The 19,710-nt window shown below is 33.7% G+C and overlaps 1 protein-coding gene across 1 annotated transcript; it reads right to left on the reverse strand.

Annotated features, from left to right (window-relative positions):
* Window positions 1-3,322: 3,322 nt before the first annotated feature.
* On the reverse strand, window positions 3,323-19,115 carry LOC147404338 (MADS-box transcription factor 33-like). The gene is made up of 7 exons (XM_086437728.1): window positions 18,827-19,115; window positions 18,654-18,735; window positions 15,769-15,830; window positions 13,632-13,731; window positions 13,273-13,314; window positions 4,347-4,388; window positions 3,323-3,605 (listed from the first exon to the last, which is right to left on the reverse strand). Exons 1-7 carry the CDS (start codon window positions 19,006-19,008, stop codon window positions 3,510-3,512), a joined length of 606 nt encoding a protein of 201 aa, XP_086293854.1. The 5' UTR covers window positions 19,009-19,115; the 3' UTR covers window positions 3,323-3,509.
* Window positions 19,116-19,710: the final 595 nt, after the last annotated feature.

Here is a 19,710-nt window from a genome sequence, read left to right on the forward strand (position 1 = left end):
ACGCCCTAGAAAATTTTGGCCTCCAAAGTTTGAATTCTGCTGTATTTCTTGATGTGTCTAGTCTTCCTCTAATAGTTTTGCTTCTGGGTAGACTCTCATGCAAGGACCAACACAATTTTTCACAATCGTGTCCAGCAATGGATCAACTCTACTAGTTTATGTTACATTTTTGGTCTCTACTGCCATGTGGCACTACTCCCACATGGTTTTCTTGATCACATTCACATGGATCCGTTTTATTGTAGACCAGAATCCCTTAATAATGATTGTTTAAGGTGTTTTTACACCTTAACCCTCCAAATAAACTCTTTTACCTTGTTGCAATTAAGTTTTCAACGGCTTAAAGCTAATGTTCCAAGTTTTTCTCTAGAGAAAATCGTAAGAGTCAATTACCATCTTGACCCCAATCAAATTGGATCGTGTGAGATGATAATTGACCATTAAGACCCTTTATTTAAAGACAATTCTCTACCCTTATCAAGGTAATTATTGAAATTCAAGTTCATCTCTAGTGTTTGAACGTTTTTGTCCCTCAAAAAATTCTCTCAAAAAGCTTAGAGATAATTACTCTCTTAACCTCAATTAATTAAAACACATGGGAGAGTAATTGACTCTTAAGCCCCCCACGTTTTGGATACTCTATACCATTTGTCAAGACTTTCCTTGAAATTATCTCTCTCTTCTCAATGGCATGGACACTCTTATCCTTCAAAGAATTTTCTAAAGACCTTGAGGAGCACTCTTAAACTTTGATCATCTTGATTGGTTTGACTAATTAATGTGTAATTTAACCATCAAGACCTCTTTAATGAAGGATAATCAAGGTCTACTACTTTAGAACTTTTACAATTAAATTGAACTTGTCATGTGTAGACCATTATATCCACATGGATTTAGAATTACTTATAAATAGAGAGACCTCTTAAGACTTGAGGAAATCAACTCCCTTGGCTCCAAAACACTATCGAATTCCTTTCTCAAGCTTTGTCAAGGCATCAAAATTTTGTCTAAGTACATTCTCAAGACCATTTGAAAGTTCAAGAATGAAAGAAAAGAGAAGAAGACCAAGGTAGGCCTTGTGTTTAGTTACTTTACTCTTCTATATATGCATCCCCTTTCCCACTTCTAGTCCCTTTTTCCCTTTTTTATATCAGAGCCTTAAATCACCAAGCCCCTACTCTTTGCTTGGAATTAAACCTCAATGTAAGGCCTAGGTGAAAGAAGAAGTAGGATCCTCTAGGAAAGTTTTAGAATATAATTCATGTAGATCCTTCTAGGTGCATTCATTTAGTGTAAGCATACTTAAATAGAAAAATTAGCCAAAGAGTATATCCTCATCATTAAGTGATCCCTACAATTGTAAGACCATAATAAGTTCCTAGTGAGCTTCTCATCCATAACATGATTACCCTATAATAAGTTCCTAGTGAGCTTCTCATCCATAACATGATTACCCTATAGTAAGGACCATCATCATGTTAAATCACATATAGTATCATATTCATCTTTAAGGGCAATGCATATGGGAAGGGAGCAAACCCACGTCATGAGTTTCCATGAGGTGATCCCCACCATAGTAAGTCTCTAATAAGCTCACCTTGCACAATAGACGCCCATGTAGGTTGGCATGCATACGCTTATATATATATATACATACTAAATTCACCTTGTGCATCATGTATATTTAAGAGTATGAACGGTAAAATCATACAAAGACTACTTCAATTCATGAAGTGGTTCTTCATGTGAAAAAGCTCATATCCGATGGCCCATGGTCATTGAATTTCACAAAATTCAATAGATCAAGACATCGAATGAAATTTTTTCTTTTTGATGGGCCGAAACCATCAAATTAATGTAGCATGGGAGAAATTTGATTGCTCTTAGTCGTCGAAAGAGCAATCAAATTTGAGGAATGTCAAAATTTCAATGGTCCTAGGCCGGCGAAATTTAGTTTCTAAAATTCGTGGGCCTTTGCCCTTCGAATTTTCCAGTTTTCACGTAGTGTTCCTTCACTTAATTACCAACATAAAATTCTCACTCAATTTTGGGTACATCAAACTTGTACGCATCTTCATAAAAACGGGGTTAAGAGTCAAAAGAGTACTACTCTCATGGATTGTTACACTCAACTCTAATCAAAAGTAAAAAATCCCAATTAGTGGGAACATTCCATTTACATCATCATACATTCACACACTTAGACTTCATACACCAATGCTTGTGTCATCATATATATATGTGTGTCTGTGTGTGTGTGTGTGTGTTTTTTTTTTTTTTTTGATGTGTAAGCTGGACTTGAACCCCACGACCTCAAAGTTGTTTTGCAATGTGTCAAATCAATTGAGCTATAGGTCTGAGCCCCTATCATATTACTAATCCAAAAAATGCCTTTTCAAAATAAGATAGAATTCTCATACATGATCAAGACTAGGTAACCATCACCTTGGTGGGAAGGATGGGGTGTCTTAACACCTTCCTCATCCTTCAACCGAACCTCCTCATCCATTCTCATGATTCTTATGATTAAACTAATTTGAAATCAGTTTAGAAAAATTATTTTTAGATGGCCATTCACACTTCAAATCTATGAATGGTGGTGACTCCAAAATCGATGTAGTGTGAAGGTTTTTCGAACGAAACATACCTACAATAGAGTTTGATGGAATCTCTCCTACGATAAAGAAGAGAAGAATCAACTATTCCAACTCTTTGTGTGTGTGTGTGTGTGTGTGAGAGAGAGAGAGAGGTAAACCAACAGGTTAGTGGTTAGTAATTATTAGGTGAAGGTGGGTTTCGTACCTAGGTCATGGTATCAAACAGTCATAGAATTAAACCAACTTAGCAAGCTGCCATAGTCATCACCTACTATATATAAACCACTATAATGCTAAAAACATTTTAGGATATCTCTGTTTACATCTATTTATAGAAAATTAAGAAATCAAAGTAACCTAAATGTAATAAACTCTGTCATGGAACACTTCTAATCAACTTATATAGTTCTAATTAATATATTTCCTATGAGAACAAACAATTTAAATAGATAAATCACAAACTACTTGAGCGGTATATATTCCTTGACTAAGGGCTTTTTTACAGTCCACAATTATCAGTTCTAGGACAAATGGTCCAAGCTCTAGACCACCAGAATTAGTGGATGACGCCTCGCACCAAGGAGATATGGAGTTGGGTAGTGTCAATGAACCCTCAAAATTGAGGATTTTCCAGGAAAAAAATTATCAAAATTTAGAGGCCAAGGCATCAATAATAATATAAAAGTGTTTCATACTTTCAAACATATATATGTTTAAACCACCATGACAATTCTTAAATAGGACATACATCATAACACTCTTCTACCAATGTTACATAAACCATAACAAACCCAATATAATCTGTCATTCTTGACCTATATATAAAACACAACCATAAGGAAATATGTCAACCAATATAATCTATTACAACAATCCTCTCACTTTACCATAATTAGTACTTAAATAAACTATTTAGAAGTTGAATATTCCATTGGGTATGGTTAGTGGGTGTGGAATTCCTATTATGTCTGGTGGAAAATCAAAAATCCTATTTTGCTCTTCTACTATCTGCACAAAATACAAAAACAAATTAAATATATAAGCCTAATTAAAGTGAACTGTTATATGGCCCAAGTTTGTGTTTATTGGCCCAAGAACGTTTATATATCATACCTGACCAAAATGCCCCATTTTCTTTTTAGTACTAATTATACTTTTTACACTTCTGAAACTACAGGCATTTTAGTCAAACAAAAACAAAAATTCTTGACCATATAAAATACGAGTCGTGCTACACTGCATTCAACGCTGGACTGAGCTGGACTGATGTCACAATGCACAAATAACCATTGATTTATTTTCTCAAGATACAAGTTAAAAAATCAATGGTTTTTTATGCACTGCCACATCGCAGTGTTGAACATTGTCCAACGAAGGCAGTCCAGCATTTTCCATAAACTACATATACAATCTTGGCCATAGCACCTCATTAATTACACAAGAAAATATATGGTGTTTACACAATGTGAAAAAATTCCAAATTTGATGATACTGGGCTGTCAAATTTCATAAAATTCGACAGATCAAATGGTCGAATTTTTCATTGTCAAATTTTATTTTTCGACCAGCTGAAACTGTCAAATTAATGAAGGATGGGAGAAATTCAACAGCTCTAAACTATCAAATTTGAGAACATCAAGAATTTTGACAGTCCTAGACCTTCAAAATTCAGTTTCTAAAATTCGTGGGTCTTTGCCTGTCAATTTTTCAGTTTTCTCGTAGTGTTATTGGGAGTTTTTCTATTGTTACCTTTCCTTGAAGATATTCATTCGCCATTTCTAGTATCCCCTCCTTTAAATAAAACAAATAATTCCATGTCTTAAAACTATATTTGACAAAACAAATACGGAAATAAAATAAAATTTTAAATTGGATTTATTTGATAGAAACACTTACTATGCGAATGGTATAATGCATCATTCATATGGGCCAACATCCCAGCAAAGGCAATATTTTCTAAACTTATGCAAAATTTGCTTAAACTTGATTATTTTAAAATGATTAAATAAATAAATTTTAATAATCTAAGAAGCCTTGCCTTCTCCAAAAATACTCTCACTCTCTGGCCTTGAAGAATAAGAAGACCTCAAGTTTTTAAAAAGCAACTAAAGTAGGAAAAGTAGAATAGTCTTAGAGTTTTTTTTAGGCTCTTCCCTTTTTAATCACCTCTTTTTCTTTTTCTTTTTCTTGTAATGTAGAAGCATTTGTGAGCAAACCACCCCTTAAATCTACCTATGCCATCTGGTAACCTTATTTGGGGATTGCCTTTAAATAAGTAACAGGAAGATGATGGAGGAAGGGTACCTTAGATTTAAAATTTCATTTTCTTCACTACTATTTGTAAATAAAAAGAGCAAGATCAACATATTAAGAATTTCTTCTAAGACACAAGCATCATTGTCATTGCCTAGATCAAGAATCCCACAATACTTGAGTATATTTGCATCGTGTAGTACAAATTTCAATAAGGAAAATTTAGGGTGTTGAGTGTATATTTTCCTCCATTCTCGGCTGTATCATGCCCAAGTTAAGTCTCGTGACCCTCTTATATTCATAGTGATAAAAAGTAAAAGAAACAACTCAAGAAAGTTGGAAAATGGCACACAATTTTCCTTGTGTGTTTACCATTGATTCAAAGAATATTTATAGAGGTTTCTGTGTTGGAATTTTAATGAAAATTATTTTTTTTTTGGATTTTTTTTAAATTAATTTTTTTTTTTTTGTAGTTCAATTAAATAGTAGTTTTTAAAAGAATTGAATTGTTATTGGCTAAGGACATTAGGGATCAAGTTGGAAATATGTTCTTGCAATGAAAGAAAATTTCATCGAATGAGTTCTCGTGATTTCCTAAATGGATTAGAGTTCTTACCTTCCTAGAGTTCCTTCCAATTTGGTGATGGGGTGGAATTGGAAAGGAAAACTCTTTAAAGAGGAAAGTAGTAGCCATCCCCTACTGTGTATGATCGTAAGAGAGAATCCTATTGTTTTGATCATACAAAAGAAAATGGTAAAACACCATTGTTTTGGCTTAAGGCATATTATAGTTCGAAGAAGGGAAATCGATCGTCGATTCGATAGAAGAGCAAGGGATCAGGATTCGTCATTATTTTGATTTGAATCTAGTTTTGTATCAATTTATAGAGCATCACAGGCTTATTGCTGGATTTTGTTCTTGTTGATCTTATTTCTCGAGTTTCATTGAAGGTACGTGATTTGAATTCATTAAGATTTCAGTTGATTGAATTGATTGTTAAGTGTGAAATATAAGATCACATCCCACAATTGGTATCAGAGTCAAATTGTAGCTCTTGCATTTAACTTTTGATTAAATTCTTAATGAAGATAAATGAGTTTTCATTTCACTATTAAATCCTTTTCAATTTCAATTTTGATATTGATTTCTTTGTAAAACCCATCAGGATTTTCGATTTTGTACCGTTGGTAATCGGAGATTAGATCATCAATCTCATCTCCATAGATTCCAGCCTCAACCACGGGACATTGAACCCATCATAACCTCATAGTGGTGTCAATTTCATCATGCTTTGTGTTTTCTTCTTAGAGAAGATGAAGTTGATGGACTTTGAGTTTCATTAAACTATTGGAGTGGGCCCCATTAAAATTTTGACTTTTTGCTATCATTTTGTTAAAGAATTAAATATTATTTTAATATTTATTTACTTACTAACTTCTTTAGTCATATGATGGCACAACATGATTGACTACATTTTGTTAAAGAATATTAAGTCGTTTACATTAAAGAATGCATTAATTTTGTTAAGAGGACCGTATGATCAAAACATTAAAGAATTTGTTTATTTATTTGATTGATATAAAATGCATATTTATACCCTTGGACTATAATTGAAGTCCAATTAAAGCCTATGAGTAGTCGATTCGAAGATCTTTTCAAGACCAATTGCTCTAAATGTGTTTCAAGTCCATTGAAACACAATTAGTTGCTGAATTTTTCTGAAATAACTAGAATCACATTTTTGGGATTAAGTGTTTTGGCGTATACACTTACACTCTATACTATCGATGAACTAAGTGTTAATAACTGAAGTAAGGCTTAGGAAATATTGAATGTGGGTGAGTACATCATATTTTTAAAGTACCAAGAACCTAGATACGTGTCTAGTCCAAATTGGATATTAGGTCTGATCTATAGGGGTCTAAGAAGATTAGTAAAGTGGTTGTTCGAGGGTTCATTGTTGAAGTAGAATCATGTTCTGTCTAAAGGTGTTTTACCTACAGAAGTTATGTTTTCCTTGAATTTTGAAATTCAATTCTCATTAAAATCTCGAAGTAGCACTGATTTGCATAAGATTACTAATTCTATCAAAATGCGATTTAGGTCAGTTTTGTGTAATTCGAGTGAAAAGAATAGTCACAAATGTTGTAGGGAGATAAAGATAACCCTTTTGCCTCAAGGTAGTGGAAGTATCTAAGTCAAATTGAAACATGAGTGACTAGGTCATTCATTTTTAACCAACACAGTCCTAGGAAACATGTAACATATCTAAATATATGTCCAAAGGTAATATTCGATGAGGCACCTTGTCCGCTCATACAGGGTGGAAAGTTTTAGCTCATAGTAAAACACCCTGATCAATTCGGATTAACCCCTAGTACAAATTGAAATAACAAAACAAAACTCTCTTAAAGTTAAAATTTGTGACATTAGTCATGGTTCCTTGTCAATACAATTATGAATGGACTTACTATTCAGAGGCATTTGACTTGAATAGAGCCCTTGATTGGCTCTAACTATTCGTAGTGGCGCATGAGTGTTGATATCACTCTAGGATGCATGGACTATGATTTTGTACTCACTGAGGACATGTTTAAGGTTCCAACTCCAACTTCTTCGGAATTAGAGAAAGCTCATTATGAAAAGTGGAAAAAAGCCAACAGGATGACCATGATAATTATACATGTATCCATTTCAAAATCGCTGCGTGGGAATATCGAAGTCACTAAGACAACTCGAGAGTTATTGGCTATCATCTATAAACAACTCGTCGCCAACAAGATGTTCCTTCAATACAATTATCTTTCCAGGTTGATGGCCTTAAAGTATGATGGTTCTATAAGTGTTAAGGAACACTTTTTGAGGATATCACATCTGGCAATTAGCCTTTGAGAAATTAATATTAATTTTGATGATACTATGCTAGTGCATATAGTAGTTATATCGCTACCTAACTCTTTTGAGACATTTAGAGTGAACTATAGTACATAAAAAATAAAATGGGATCTCCATCAGTTGACCACCTTGTATGTGATAGAGAAGGAATGTCTTAAGGGATTTAGAGCAGAGTTAGCTTATCTAGCTAAATCTTTTAAAAGTAAAAGGTCTTTCAAGAAAGAAGGAAAGAATGATCAAAGTTCAAGAAGCAAATGAAAGTTTGAGAAAGCATCAAGGAAAATGTCTGGGAAAATTAAAAATCTTGATTGTTGGTTTTGCAAGAAATAGGGTCATGACAAGCAGGATTGTTGCAAATATAAAGAACGGATAAAGAAAAACAAAGGTATTAATATCAGTTTAGTATTTTTTGAATCCAATCTGATAGATGTTCTAGCAAATTCTTGGTGGATTGACTCAGGTGCATTTGTACACATCACCCATTCTTTGTAGGGGTTCAACAGCCGGAGAAACCCCATACCAGAAGATAGGTTGTTCTTTAGGAACTCAGAAACATTGGAGGTCGAGGCCATGAGGACTTGCAACTTGATTTTAGACTCTGATTTTAATTTGATTTTAAAGGATGTTTTTTATATACCATCATTTAGACGGAATCTGATTTCTATTTCTAAACTTAATGTTTGTGGTTTTAGATTTTTGTTTAGAAATGCTAACTTGTCTATTTATTCTGATATGGATGTTATTGGTTGTTGAATGGGTAATATCAGATATCATTAGATAGTTCTTTTACTTCATCTCTATTATGTGTTTCTTCCATATCCAAGCATTCACATTCAATAGGGAATTCTTCCATATTGTGGCATAAAAGGTTATGCATATCTTGAAAAGAAGGTTAGATATGTTGGTCAAAGAAGGCATTCCACCCTCTTTCGATTTTTCATATTTTTTTATATCTATGGATTGCATCAAAGGCAAAATGCCCAAGAAGCAGAAGTTCAAGGTCACTAAAACCTCTGGGTTGTTAGATTTAATTCATATGGACATATGTGTGTCACCTACCCCTACTCGTGATGGTCAACGGTACTTTATTAGCTTCATAGATGATTTCTCTAAATATGTGTATGTTTATTTAATTCATCATAGGTCAAAAGCTCTAGATGTTTTTAAGGTATACTAGTTAAAAGTTGAGAAACAATTAGATCAAAAGATCAAAACAAATTGTTCAAATAAAATAGGAAAGTATTATGGGAAGATGACTCAAGATGGTGTCAACCATGGATCATTCATAAAGTATCTAAGAGAACAGGGGATCGTACCTCAATACACTACTCCAGGAACACCAAAACAAAATGGTGTTGTCGAAAGAAGGAATCATACTTATCAAGTTGCTTTTCAGAGCATGATGAGTCATTTAGATCTGCTAGAGTCTTTATAGGTTAAAACATTGAAGTTTATAGTACATATTCTAAATCAAATTTCGTGTAAAGTTGCACCAAAAATTTCATTCAAGATCTAGATTGGAAGGAAGCCTTCACTTCATTACATCCATTTTTGGGGATGTCCTGCAAAATTTAAGTTGTATAATCCAGAGATTAAGAAATTTGACCCCTAGGACCACATCATGTATCTTTATTGGTTATCCTAACAGGTCCAAGGGCTTTAGGTTTTATTGTCCATCTAGACCAATGGAGATTACTGAAACCAGTCATGCCAAATTTCTTGAGGATGTCCAGGATAGTGGGAGTTTGAAGCATTATAAGATTATTTCTCTAAGTCTATGAAGAGTACTCTTTTATTTACTCTCCCTGTGGGTTTTTTATACCTTCAAACTCTACCTTTTCCCCTCCTAGAGCTACAGATGAGATCATTGCAATTTAGGATATAGTCCATTCACCATTTGTTCCTATTAAGGAACTAGTTCATCCACAGACAATCCTTTCTATTTATAAACCTATCCCTTTGCGAAGATCTTCTAAAGAGCGCAGATCTGCAATTACAGTTGATTATAAAGTATATTTTCAAGAAGATGAATTGAGAAATCTAAATGTAGATGATCCTTTATCATTTATAGAATCCATGAAAAATAATGAATCTCAACACTAGCAAGAGGCCAAGAGAGAAGATTTGCAATCTATAGAAAGAAATCATGTATGAGAAGTTGCAGTTCTTCCAAAGAATCGTAAGGTTATTGACTGCAAGTCGATTTTTAAGATAAAGAGAGACTCAGAAGGAAAAAAAATTGAAAGGCTCAAGGCAAGGTTAGTTGCAAAAGGTTTCAAGCAGAAATCAAGTATTGATTTCTTAGAGATCGTCTTTCTCATCTCATCTAAGGATTCTCTAAGAATTATTCTTGCCATAGTCACTTATTATAATGTAGAACTACACTAGATGGATGTAAAGACAATCTTCCTTAATGGTAACTTTGATGACTCAGTCTAACGGATTAACAATTCAAGGCAATGAGCACATGGTGTGCAGTCTAAAGAAATTCATATATAGACTGAAACAAGCCTTTAGGCAGTAGTACCTAAAATTTGATCAAGTTGTTGTTAGGTATGGGTTCAAGGAAAATGTGGTGGATAAATGTATTTACCTCAAGGTCAGCAGGAGTAGATTTGTGATCTTTGTTTTTTATGTGGACGATATCTTACTTGTCAACAACGATATTCATTTATTTCATGATATGAAACATTTTTTATCGTCAAGTTTTGACATGAAGGACATGGGGAATGGCAAATATGTCTTGGGGATCAAAATTCATAAAGATCGTTCTGTTGGGTTACTGGGTTTGTTCTAGAAAGCTTATGTTGAAAAAGTTCTCAAGAGATTTCACATGTAGTCTTGTGTACCTGGTGAAACCCCAATGGTCAAATGTGACCATTTTAGTGAGAAACAATGCCCCAAGAACCAAATCGAAAGAGACCAGGTAGATTCAAAAGTATATGCTTCAACGGTTGGAAGTCTGATGTATGCAATGATTTGCATTCAATCAGATATCAGCTATGTTGTTGGCATGCTTGGTAGAATCAAAAAAATCTTAATATCGATCATTGGAAAGTAGTGAAAAATGTATTCAGGTACCTATAGAGGACAAAAGATTTTATGTTGGTTTGCAAGAGGTCAAGCGAGCTTAAAGTAATCGATTATTCAGACTCGGATTTTGCTGGATATTTCGATACTCAAAAGTCTACTTCTGGATATATTTTTACATGATTTGTTCCTGGCTTCTTGGTTTTTAGATCCTTTGTATATCTTCAACATAAGATTGGCTTGAGTGTGGAGCACAAACACCTTGTGGTTATGTGTAGTTGATGGACAGATTTTGGATTTTTGATATATTTTCAACAGTTCTCCCCTCTCCAACAGATTGGTCCTTTGGAGTAGTTGATTAGTTAACATGGTATTAGAGCACTAGGTTCGTATAGGTTACAGGTTCAATTCTTGTCACCCTTATGGGTGAGGGGAAGTGTTGAGAGTATATTGTCCTCCACTCTCAGGTATATCGTTCCCCACTTAAGCCTATGACCCTCTTATATTCATAGTTCTCCACTCTCCAACAGATTAGTCTTTTGTAGTAGTTGGTTGGTTAATATACCAAGCAGTTCCTTATGAGATCACCTTCTTCCTTCCTAGTGTCAAATCAATTTCTCAAGACATAGGTCTAAAATCAAGAATGGTTCTTGCATAGAACGTCATTTTTGCCTCCATCTACTTCCCCACACTAATCTAAGTTTTCCAAAAAAAATTGAAATGGCCAAATTCACTAAGTAGCCAGCAGCATGGTGGAGATAATGAGGTGTTTAACACCTTTCCCATTCTTCAACCGAGTCCCCTTACCAAATCTCTATGATTCGATCATCAAAGTCATTTTTCCTTGAAAAGTTCTTTAAAAAATTATAGTTTTGGGTGCCATTCACTACGTGAAAACTAGAAAATTTGATAGAAAATTTTGACGGGGCCAAGGCCCAAGAAATTTAGAAACTGAATATTGATAGTCTAGAACCATCAAAATTCTTGATGTTCCTAGATTTGACTGCTTAGAGCTGTCAAATTTCTCCCATCCGTCATTAATTTGACAGTTTTGACACATCGAAGAAAAAAAAAATTGACAACGAAAAATTCGATGCCAATTCGACCTCTTGGTCCATCGAATTTTATGAAATTTGATGGCCCAAGGCCGTCAAATTTGGGATTTTTTCACATTGTGATTCACACCCTAGAACAATGAATGGTGAATTTTAAGTGGTATGTGATTTTCCTAATTGAACCCCACATAACTACACAAACCCTTACCAAATTCCTTTCTCTTTAATGATTTATACGTGGCAAACAAACCTTGGAAAATATCTCGATCAGTTCTTAATTGGGTTCTTGAAATATTACACATATGATGGATGTTCCTTTCCGTCGTTGTATAGCAATGTTACTTGCTTCCACCATTTTCGATGTTTTTGCTAGGAGTAGGGTGTTGAAGATGACATGGTACAAACAACTTCTCCATATCCAATCCTTACTATAGAAGAAACCTTTACTCCCTGAAGTGCACCACCTATTCTCCGGTGTTAAAAAGTTGAAGAGATGTTGTTTCATGCTTGGTTGTTTTTAGTGGATCTAAATTTTCCACATATCCAATAGTCCAAGCCCTCTAGCCCAAATCCCATTTGTCTCACCTAGCCTAAATACTCCTTCCAGTCCCAAATTAATTCAAATATGGTTAGTACATTACCAATTCCAATTCCAATCCCAATCCCATTCACTCGACCTAACCTTCAATTCAAAGTCCAAGATATCCTTTTTGTGGTTAGAAGAGAGAGAGAGAGAACCTTCATTGCTTAAAGATATATATCCTAAAACTCTTCTTATCCGAAAGATCCTCTGGATCTCTCATAATCATTCTCATCATGGTCCATATGGGTCCATTCCCATTTTTAAGGCCTAGTAGAGGTAATTGCCAATGATTGAGCTCATGATGGAGTCAACATTGAACTCATTTTTCTGGACCTTTAAGAGGGAACATTTTCTAATTAAAATCCAAGCAGTTTCGATCTAGCCTAAACCAATCGAGACCCAATCAAGGTCCATTTGAGTTGGGCCATTTTCTCTTCATTCTCTATTACTCATTTGTATACATCATTTTTCTCGGGTGAACACTTTATTTTTTGCAAAACGTATTTCAATAGCCTAACTTGTTCAACAACAAGGACTTGGATATGTAGAATCTACATCTATGTCTGCGTTCTTGAAGTTAATTGATTTCAGAAAACTCATAATGATTATTGATAACCATGAGTGAGAGTGAGAGTGTTCTGGACCATTGTAGTTAGTTGTATTGTGCTACATCATATCAAATAGGATTAGATATGATTATCTAAAAGTTTGAGGTTAGATTGATAAAGCCCATCTCTAGAAGGATTTGTTTTCTATATAAACTTTATTCAGGTTCTATAATTATTATCCAAGAATAATCTAAATTTGTTATTTCACACACACATACACACAAACAAAGTAAAATAAATTTAAGCAAACCTTCTTCTTCAACAACTGAATCTCTTGAAGCATAATTTGCATCTGCGAGTGAAAACTTTTAATAATTAGAATAACTTATATGTCAAATTGAAACGAAAGTATAACTTCAGAATAGAATAGGTCATATAAAAGTGAATAGGAAAATGCTGAAGTGACTGCGTGGAACATTGCGTTTCACAATGTGTTGATGTGGAGATGCACACAGAACCATGGATGCTTTTCCTTGAGATACAAGTGAAAAAATCTATGGTATTGTGTGCACCTCCATGTTAGCACTACGTGAAACGCAGTGTCCTATGCAGTCACTCTAGCACGACTCAAATGAATAAGATAATACGAGTAAATAATGAACTATATACCTTAGTTGTGCGTACATGATATATCCAAATTTCAAGATGCTTTTCCAGTACACGTAATTCATCCAAAGAAATTGCTTCTGGTATGCCTCTAAACGTATACCTGAGAACATAATATATTAATAATATGCCAATTGCCATACCCCTACTAGTTAGGCCTATAGGTCTATATATATTGGCTAAATATGGGCTAAAAGTTTCGAAATATGATGATTTTTTGTGAGGATAATCATCCTCACAAAACATCAGCTCATTCTGAAACTTCTAACCCTAATTTATAAGTTGAAGAATCGTGGACCGTTATTTTTTACTATAAATTTGTAAACCACTTTTGATGGGATTAGAAAATGGGGTTAGAAGTATTCATAATGGGCTGATTTTTTGTGAGGGTGATCTCCTTACTATAGAGATCATCCTAAAAAAAAAAATTCAATCCATTCCAAAACTTTTAGTCACATAGGAAAAACTTAGACTATCGAACGTTGTCCATATATATATATATGTATGTGGGTCGGGTTGAAGAGCTAGAAACATAGCTAAAGTTGTAGACTGTTTTTTCCTATATGGGCTAAAAGTTTCGGAATGAGCTGATTTTTTTTTAGAACGATTTCTATGGTAGGAGATCATCTTGATAAAAAAATCAGCCCATTATGAAATTTCTTACCTCAGTGTACAAGTTTAAGAATCGTGGACTGTCAATTTTTACCATTAGTTTGTAAATCACTTTTCATAGGATTAGAAGTTCCGGAATGAGCTGATTTTTTATAAAGATGATCTCCCTTAACACCAAAGAGGATGGGCAGAGTCCAGTATTCTTAGAAGATAGAGGACTTTATATCTTGACCATAAAGTAACCTTACTTAAAATTGGACACCAACATATATATATATACCAAAACCTAGAGAATTTATCTAGAAACTAAATAAATCTAAAGTAAGAAAGTAATCCTTATCAAACAAGATAATCAGAGAAATTCATAATTAAATTTTTATTGAAACTAATCCTAAATAGATTCTTTCGAAAAAATCCTAATTCATACTAATTCTAGATAGATACCTTCACATCTAGATACAATAATATGATATGTTATGGAATGTATTTGTAAGGGTAAACTTACAGATCCTCATCCGAACATACAAGTGTCATCTGGTGAACACCCTAAAATTGCTAATGCAAATGGGAAACTCACTCGTCTAGTAGGTCGGAGGATGGGTGTGACATTTGAAAAAGTAAGCATATGCTCTGAGCAAACAATCTTGAAACAGTGGTATCCGCCAAGAGAGAATCGCTAACAAGGCACTATCTCAATAATCATAAAATTGATGAGACAAAACTAGATCCCTTCTAGGAAAACAACTCTCTAAATGGTTTAGACTGATAGGCAGAGCATGGGATCTTTATAAGATGGCCAGAGACGATGACAACTTACTTACTACTCCTTAATCAGCCATCCAAAGAGGAAAAAAAAAAAGGAAAATGTACGTAATTTTTTAACTCAACTTTTATTTTGTGATTGAAAATTGACTTCAACATTAGAGTGGAACTACGTATAGGCTACCCGCCAGAGTTAGAAGACCAAAGGAGACAACTAAAGACTAATAATCCATACTATGTATCATGATAAGCTGTTAAAAGAGATAATCTTCCTCGCAATGTTAAATGCCATTGTGCCATCCTTAATTACCTTAGTACGAAAAAAAAAAAAAAAAAAACATTATTTGCTAAAGAAACAAATATATAGGGCACGGCTTCAGTCCACTTTTTAGTTGGGTAAATCCATATATTTTTGGCGCACTTGTCCTAAACCTACAATCCATAGTCAGTTTATTTGTCATTTATAATCGTTGGATTTGAACAATTTTTTTACAAGGACTATGACCATATATAGGTACACAAGTTTTCAAGCCCATAATAAAAAAGAGTTGTGCTGGGGTGACACAAACATAGACATGAAGGTGACAAAATGATGTGGTGTTGTGCACGTTACCATAAATGCTTTTCAGCGAGATACAAGTAAAAAGCATCTACGGTTATGTAGGCACCACCACATCATTTTTGTCACCTTTGTGTCTCCTTTTATGTCATTCCAGCATTTTTCAATAAAAAAAAATCATTTTTTAAGTAAGAATTTAAGTTTTACCTGAGACCCTTTTCGAGTAGTTGCATCTCTTCTTTGAGAAAAGTTATCTCATTTTCTGACCCCTGCTCCAAAAAAATAAAAAAAAATTTACTAAATACAAAGTGAAGAAAAATGTTTTCTTTAACTCGAAAATTAAGTAGTAAATGCCAAATATTGAAAGATTTCTAACGTAGTGAGTCGATAAAACCCGCTAAGATAAGTAGTATTATTAAATCAGGCCTATGTTACCTGGGTAGTTGGTTCGTTTGGTTCAAATTCAGGTTAGCGGTTCATGGTTCGCCACTCTTGAACAAACCTAATTATTAAAGGTAGTTCGTGATGGATATTTAAATCACTTATGTTAATACCATAGAAGAAGACTCAGGTCAAGGAGGCATGTCATCAATTTTCAAACAAATGAGTAATATAGACCAAATCTTGAGATTTCTAAATAACTGTTATCTCTAATATTTGACCAAACCAAGGGGCATTTCTAAAAATCACCAAAAATAAGGATGTTCATTAGGTTTGTTGTTTTCGACGACTCCATTGCGAGTACTATCTGAACTTCCAACTTCATGGTTCGCTATTATATTAGTAAACTCGGTAACATAGAACCAAACAAAACAACAAGCAATGAAACTAAAGATAGATACAACACCTTGGTACTCTGATTTATTTAAGGGAAGAAGTTCGTTTAACCTACTTAAATTTGATCTATAAGAAGCATGATTTTTAAATTTTACAGGTCAAATTAAAATATAATGAGTCAAACCATCAAATTTGAATCTATCCTAACCATGTTTAAAAACTCAACTAATCAAACTCAATCAAGTTGAGTTAACTCAATTGAATTCAAGTATAAATGACCAATTGATTTGATTAATAATTACTTGATAAGTAAATTAGAAAATTGAATTCAAGTATAAATGACCAATTCATTTGATTAATAGTTACCTGAGTCAACTCCAAACTTGGCCGAGTTAAGATGTCTTACGTTTTATTTTGTTTTGTTTTTTTTTTTTTTTTTTTATTTAAAGAAGTATGGATATTTTTCTAAAATATTTTTTTAATAAATTTTCTATTTTTTGAAAAATATAAATGTTTCTTTCTATTTCTTCAATATTATATGGTATTATTAATTGAGAAAATAGTTTTTCGTGAGGTTTTCAAGTGATGGGGTTGCAGCTTGAGAGCCGACACGTGGCTTGTGGCTTTTGTTCAGGGTGTCACATCGTGTTTATATGTTTTTAGGGAGCATCAAAAAGTTTTTAATGCATGCATAGCATCAAGGAATTATCCTCAATTATTTTATTAATATCTTGAAAATTATTGTGTCCAAAGAACGGCTGAGATGGGGAGATCCCTAGGATTCTTGAAGACAGCGATCCCTAGGAAAACTGAAATTATCTTTCTGTCTCAGCTGTTTTTTGGTTAGATCCTTGAAAAGTCAAGACTTTTTTTATTTTTTTCAACCATGATCGGACCCTAGATCAACTCGGTTGGAGTAATTTACATATATTATAAATTAAAAAAATAAATATATGTACTTTTTACCTAAATTGCTTTGGGGCATGTTTAATTGCATGGAATTGGATTTCAACAAGTACGAGTTGCTTGTAAAAATGAGAATGGAAAAAAATGAATATTATGAGAAAATGAATTTCACCGTTTGATTGCACGTAGGGAAATATTAAAATGAGATTTAGATTTTAGTATGGTTTTAAAAGTTGTGGAATCAATTTCATACTCAATCAAGTCAACTCAATTCAATTGGACTTTTAATTGACACGACCCTAAAATTCAATCGAACTAACCACAACATGAAAAAAGCCCATATTTGACAGTCCAAGACTGCCAAATTTCATAAAATTTGACAGACCAAGGTGTTGAATTTTTCGTTATCGGAATTTTTTTTTTCATGGGTCGGAATCATCAAATTAATTGAGGATGGGTGAAATTTGACGTCTCTAAATCGTCAAATTTGGGGACATTAACAATTTCAGCGGTCTTGGACTGTCGAAATTCGATTACTAAAATTTATGGTTCGTGGCCCATCAGATTTTATCACAACTCTTTACAAGACAACTGAAGTTAAGCTTCATGCAAAAATAAAAAATAAAAAAAAAATCACTTAATCAAGTTGGCGAATCATCAAGTCAATTCGATTGAGTTAGCATGAGGTGAGACAAAAATTCATTTTCCCTCCCAGCGTGAAAAATCAAATACCTAAATAATATATTTTAATTTCTTGCCCATTTTTTCATAATTAAAAAATTAGAACTCACAAAATCAGCAATTCATCAATTAACTACATAAATATTTTTTCTCGTAAAAAAATCAATTCGAGATTTCACAGAATCTTATGGGATCAACCAATCACACAAACTGACATATATTACAAAAAAAAGCCACTGAAAATTCACTAAACTGACATGGATGTGTGTTCAGAACCATATATCTTTGGAAAATGTCGGAATGACACATGGTATTTACTGCGATTCTCACAAGTCTGACATGGGATGTAGACATAACCATAGATGTGTTTCCTTGTGATATGAGTAAAAATCATCTATGGTTATGTATGCATCTCGACGTCAGAATTGTGAGAATCACAATAAATCTTGTGTCACCCCAGCACGACTCTATATCTTTTTCCATGTGTATCTTAAAAAGAAAAAGATATGTGATTCTATGCACATGACATGTTAACGAGTGAATTTTGAATGATTTATTTCAAGTCAGTTTATTCTCAACTCTTTATAAAATTACTCAAGTTAAGTTTCTTGCAATTGATCTATCGAGATTCTGTAAAATGGATTGGCTGTCCTTTTTAAGAAATAAAAAATCTCTCATCAACTACTGATTTGGTCAGGTTTATAAAACATTCGGTGGAGAGTACATACCAGAAACTGGTTCGCTTCACTTTCTACACTTTCAGCTCCTCGAGATGACCTCATGTATCGCTCAACCAGTTCTTTCATCGTTCTTAAATAATTTACAACAAAACCAAAGTAAGAATATGAACTTTCATAGATAAGAGAGAGAGAGAGAGAGAGAGAGAGAGAGAGAGAGATACCCATTAGTAGAAAGTTCATAAAGCTTTCCATGGTTAGAGAAAATGATGATTCCAATATCAACATCACAAAGAACAGATAACTCTTTAGCCTTCTTGAGAAGACCTCCTCTTCTCTTACAAAAGGTGACTTGTCTGTGTACAGGATTCTCTATCTTCTTCATCTGCACCTTTCCTCTCACCATATTTTCTTTTTCTTGTTTTTTTCTTGCACACAACCTCCCACTAGTTTAAACTAGCTTCGAGGCTGTTGCATCACTCTTTCTCTGAAAGAGTATAAGTTAGCTCTTTCTCTCTGCAAGTTCTAATTAGACTTAAGAGGATGCTTATATATACATCCATTGTTTCACCTTTTTTTTTTTTTTTTAAAATTACTTCTTGTTGTTCTTCTTCTTATTCAAGTGGAATAAATTGGTGGGCCATCTTTTTCAAACCACTGGAATTTTCTTCATCTTATTATTATTACTCTTAACTTGGTGGGTGGGTGGGGATAGCCATGGGTCCTCTCAATGGATTCTGTTACTTTAAGGCCACTCTCCACCGGAATATATGGAGATTAGATCATGGGAAATGTTCAGCAACAAACATTTTGACAAAACATTTTTCAAAACATGGGTTAGAGGTTTTGAAATGGGCTGATTTTTGGTGAGGATGATCTCTATGGTGAGGAGATCATCATCACCAAAAATCAGCCCATTCCAAAACTTCTAACCCCATCAAAAATGGTTTACAAAAATGAATGGTCCACGAATTTTCAACTTGTAAACTGGGGTTAGAAATTTTGGAATGGGATGATTTTTGGTGAGAATGATCTCCTCACCGTGGAGATCATCCTCACCAAAAATCAGCCCATTCCAAAACCTCTAACCCATGTTTTGAAAAATGCT

Source organism: Akebia trifoliata, chromosome 4 (assembly GCF_017979445.1).
Source record: "Akebia trifoliata isolate Shusen 1 chromosome 4, ASM1797944v1, whole genome shotgun sequence".
In the NCBI taxonomy this organism is placed as follows: Eukaryota; Viridiplantae; Streptophyta; class Magnoliopsida; order Ranunculales; family Lardizabalaceae; genus Akebia; species Akebia trifoliata.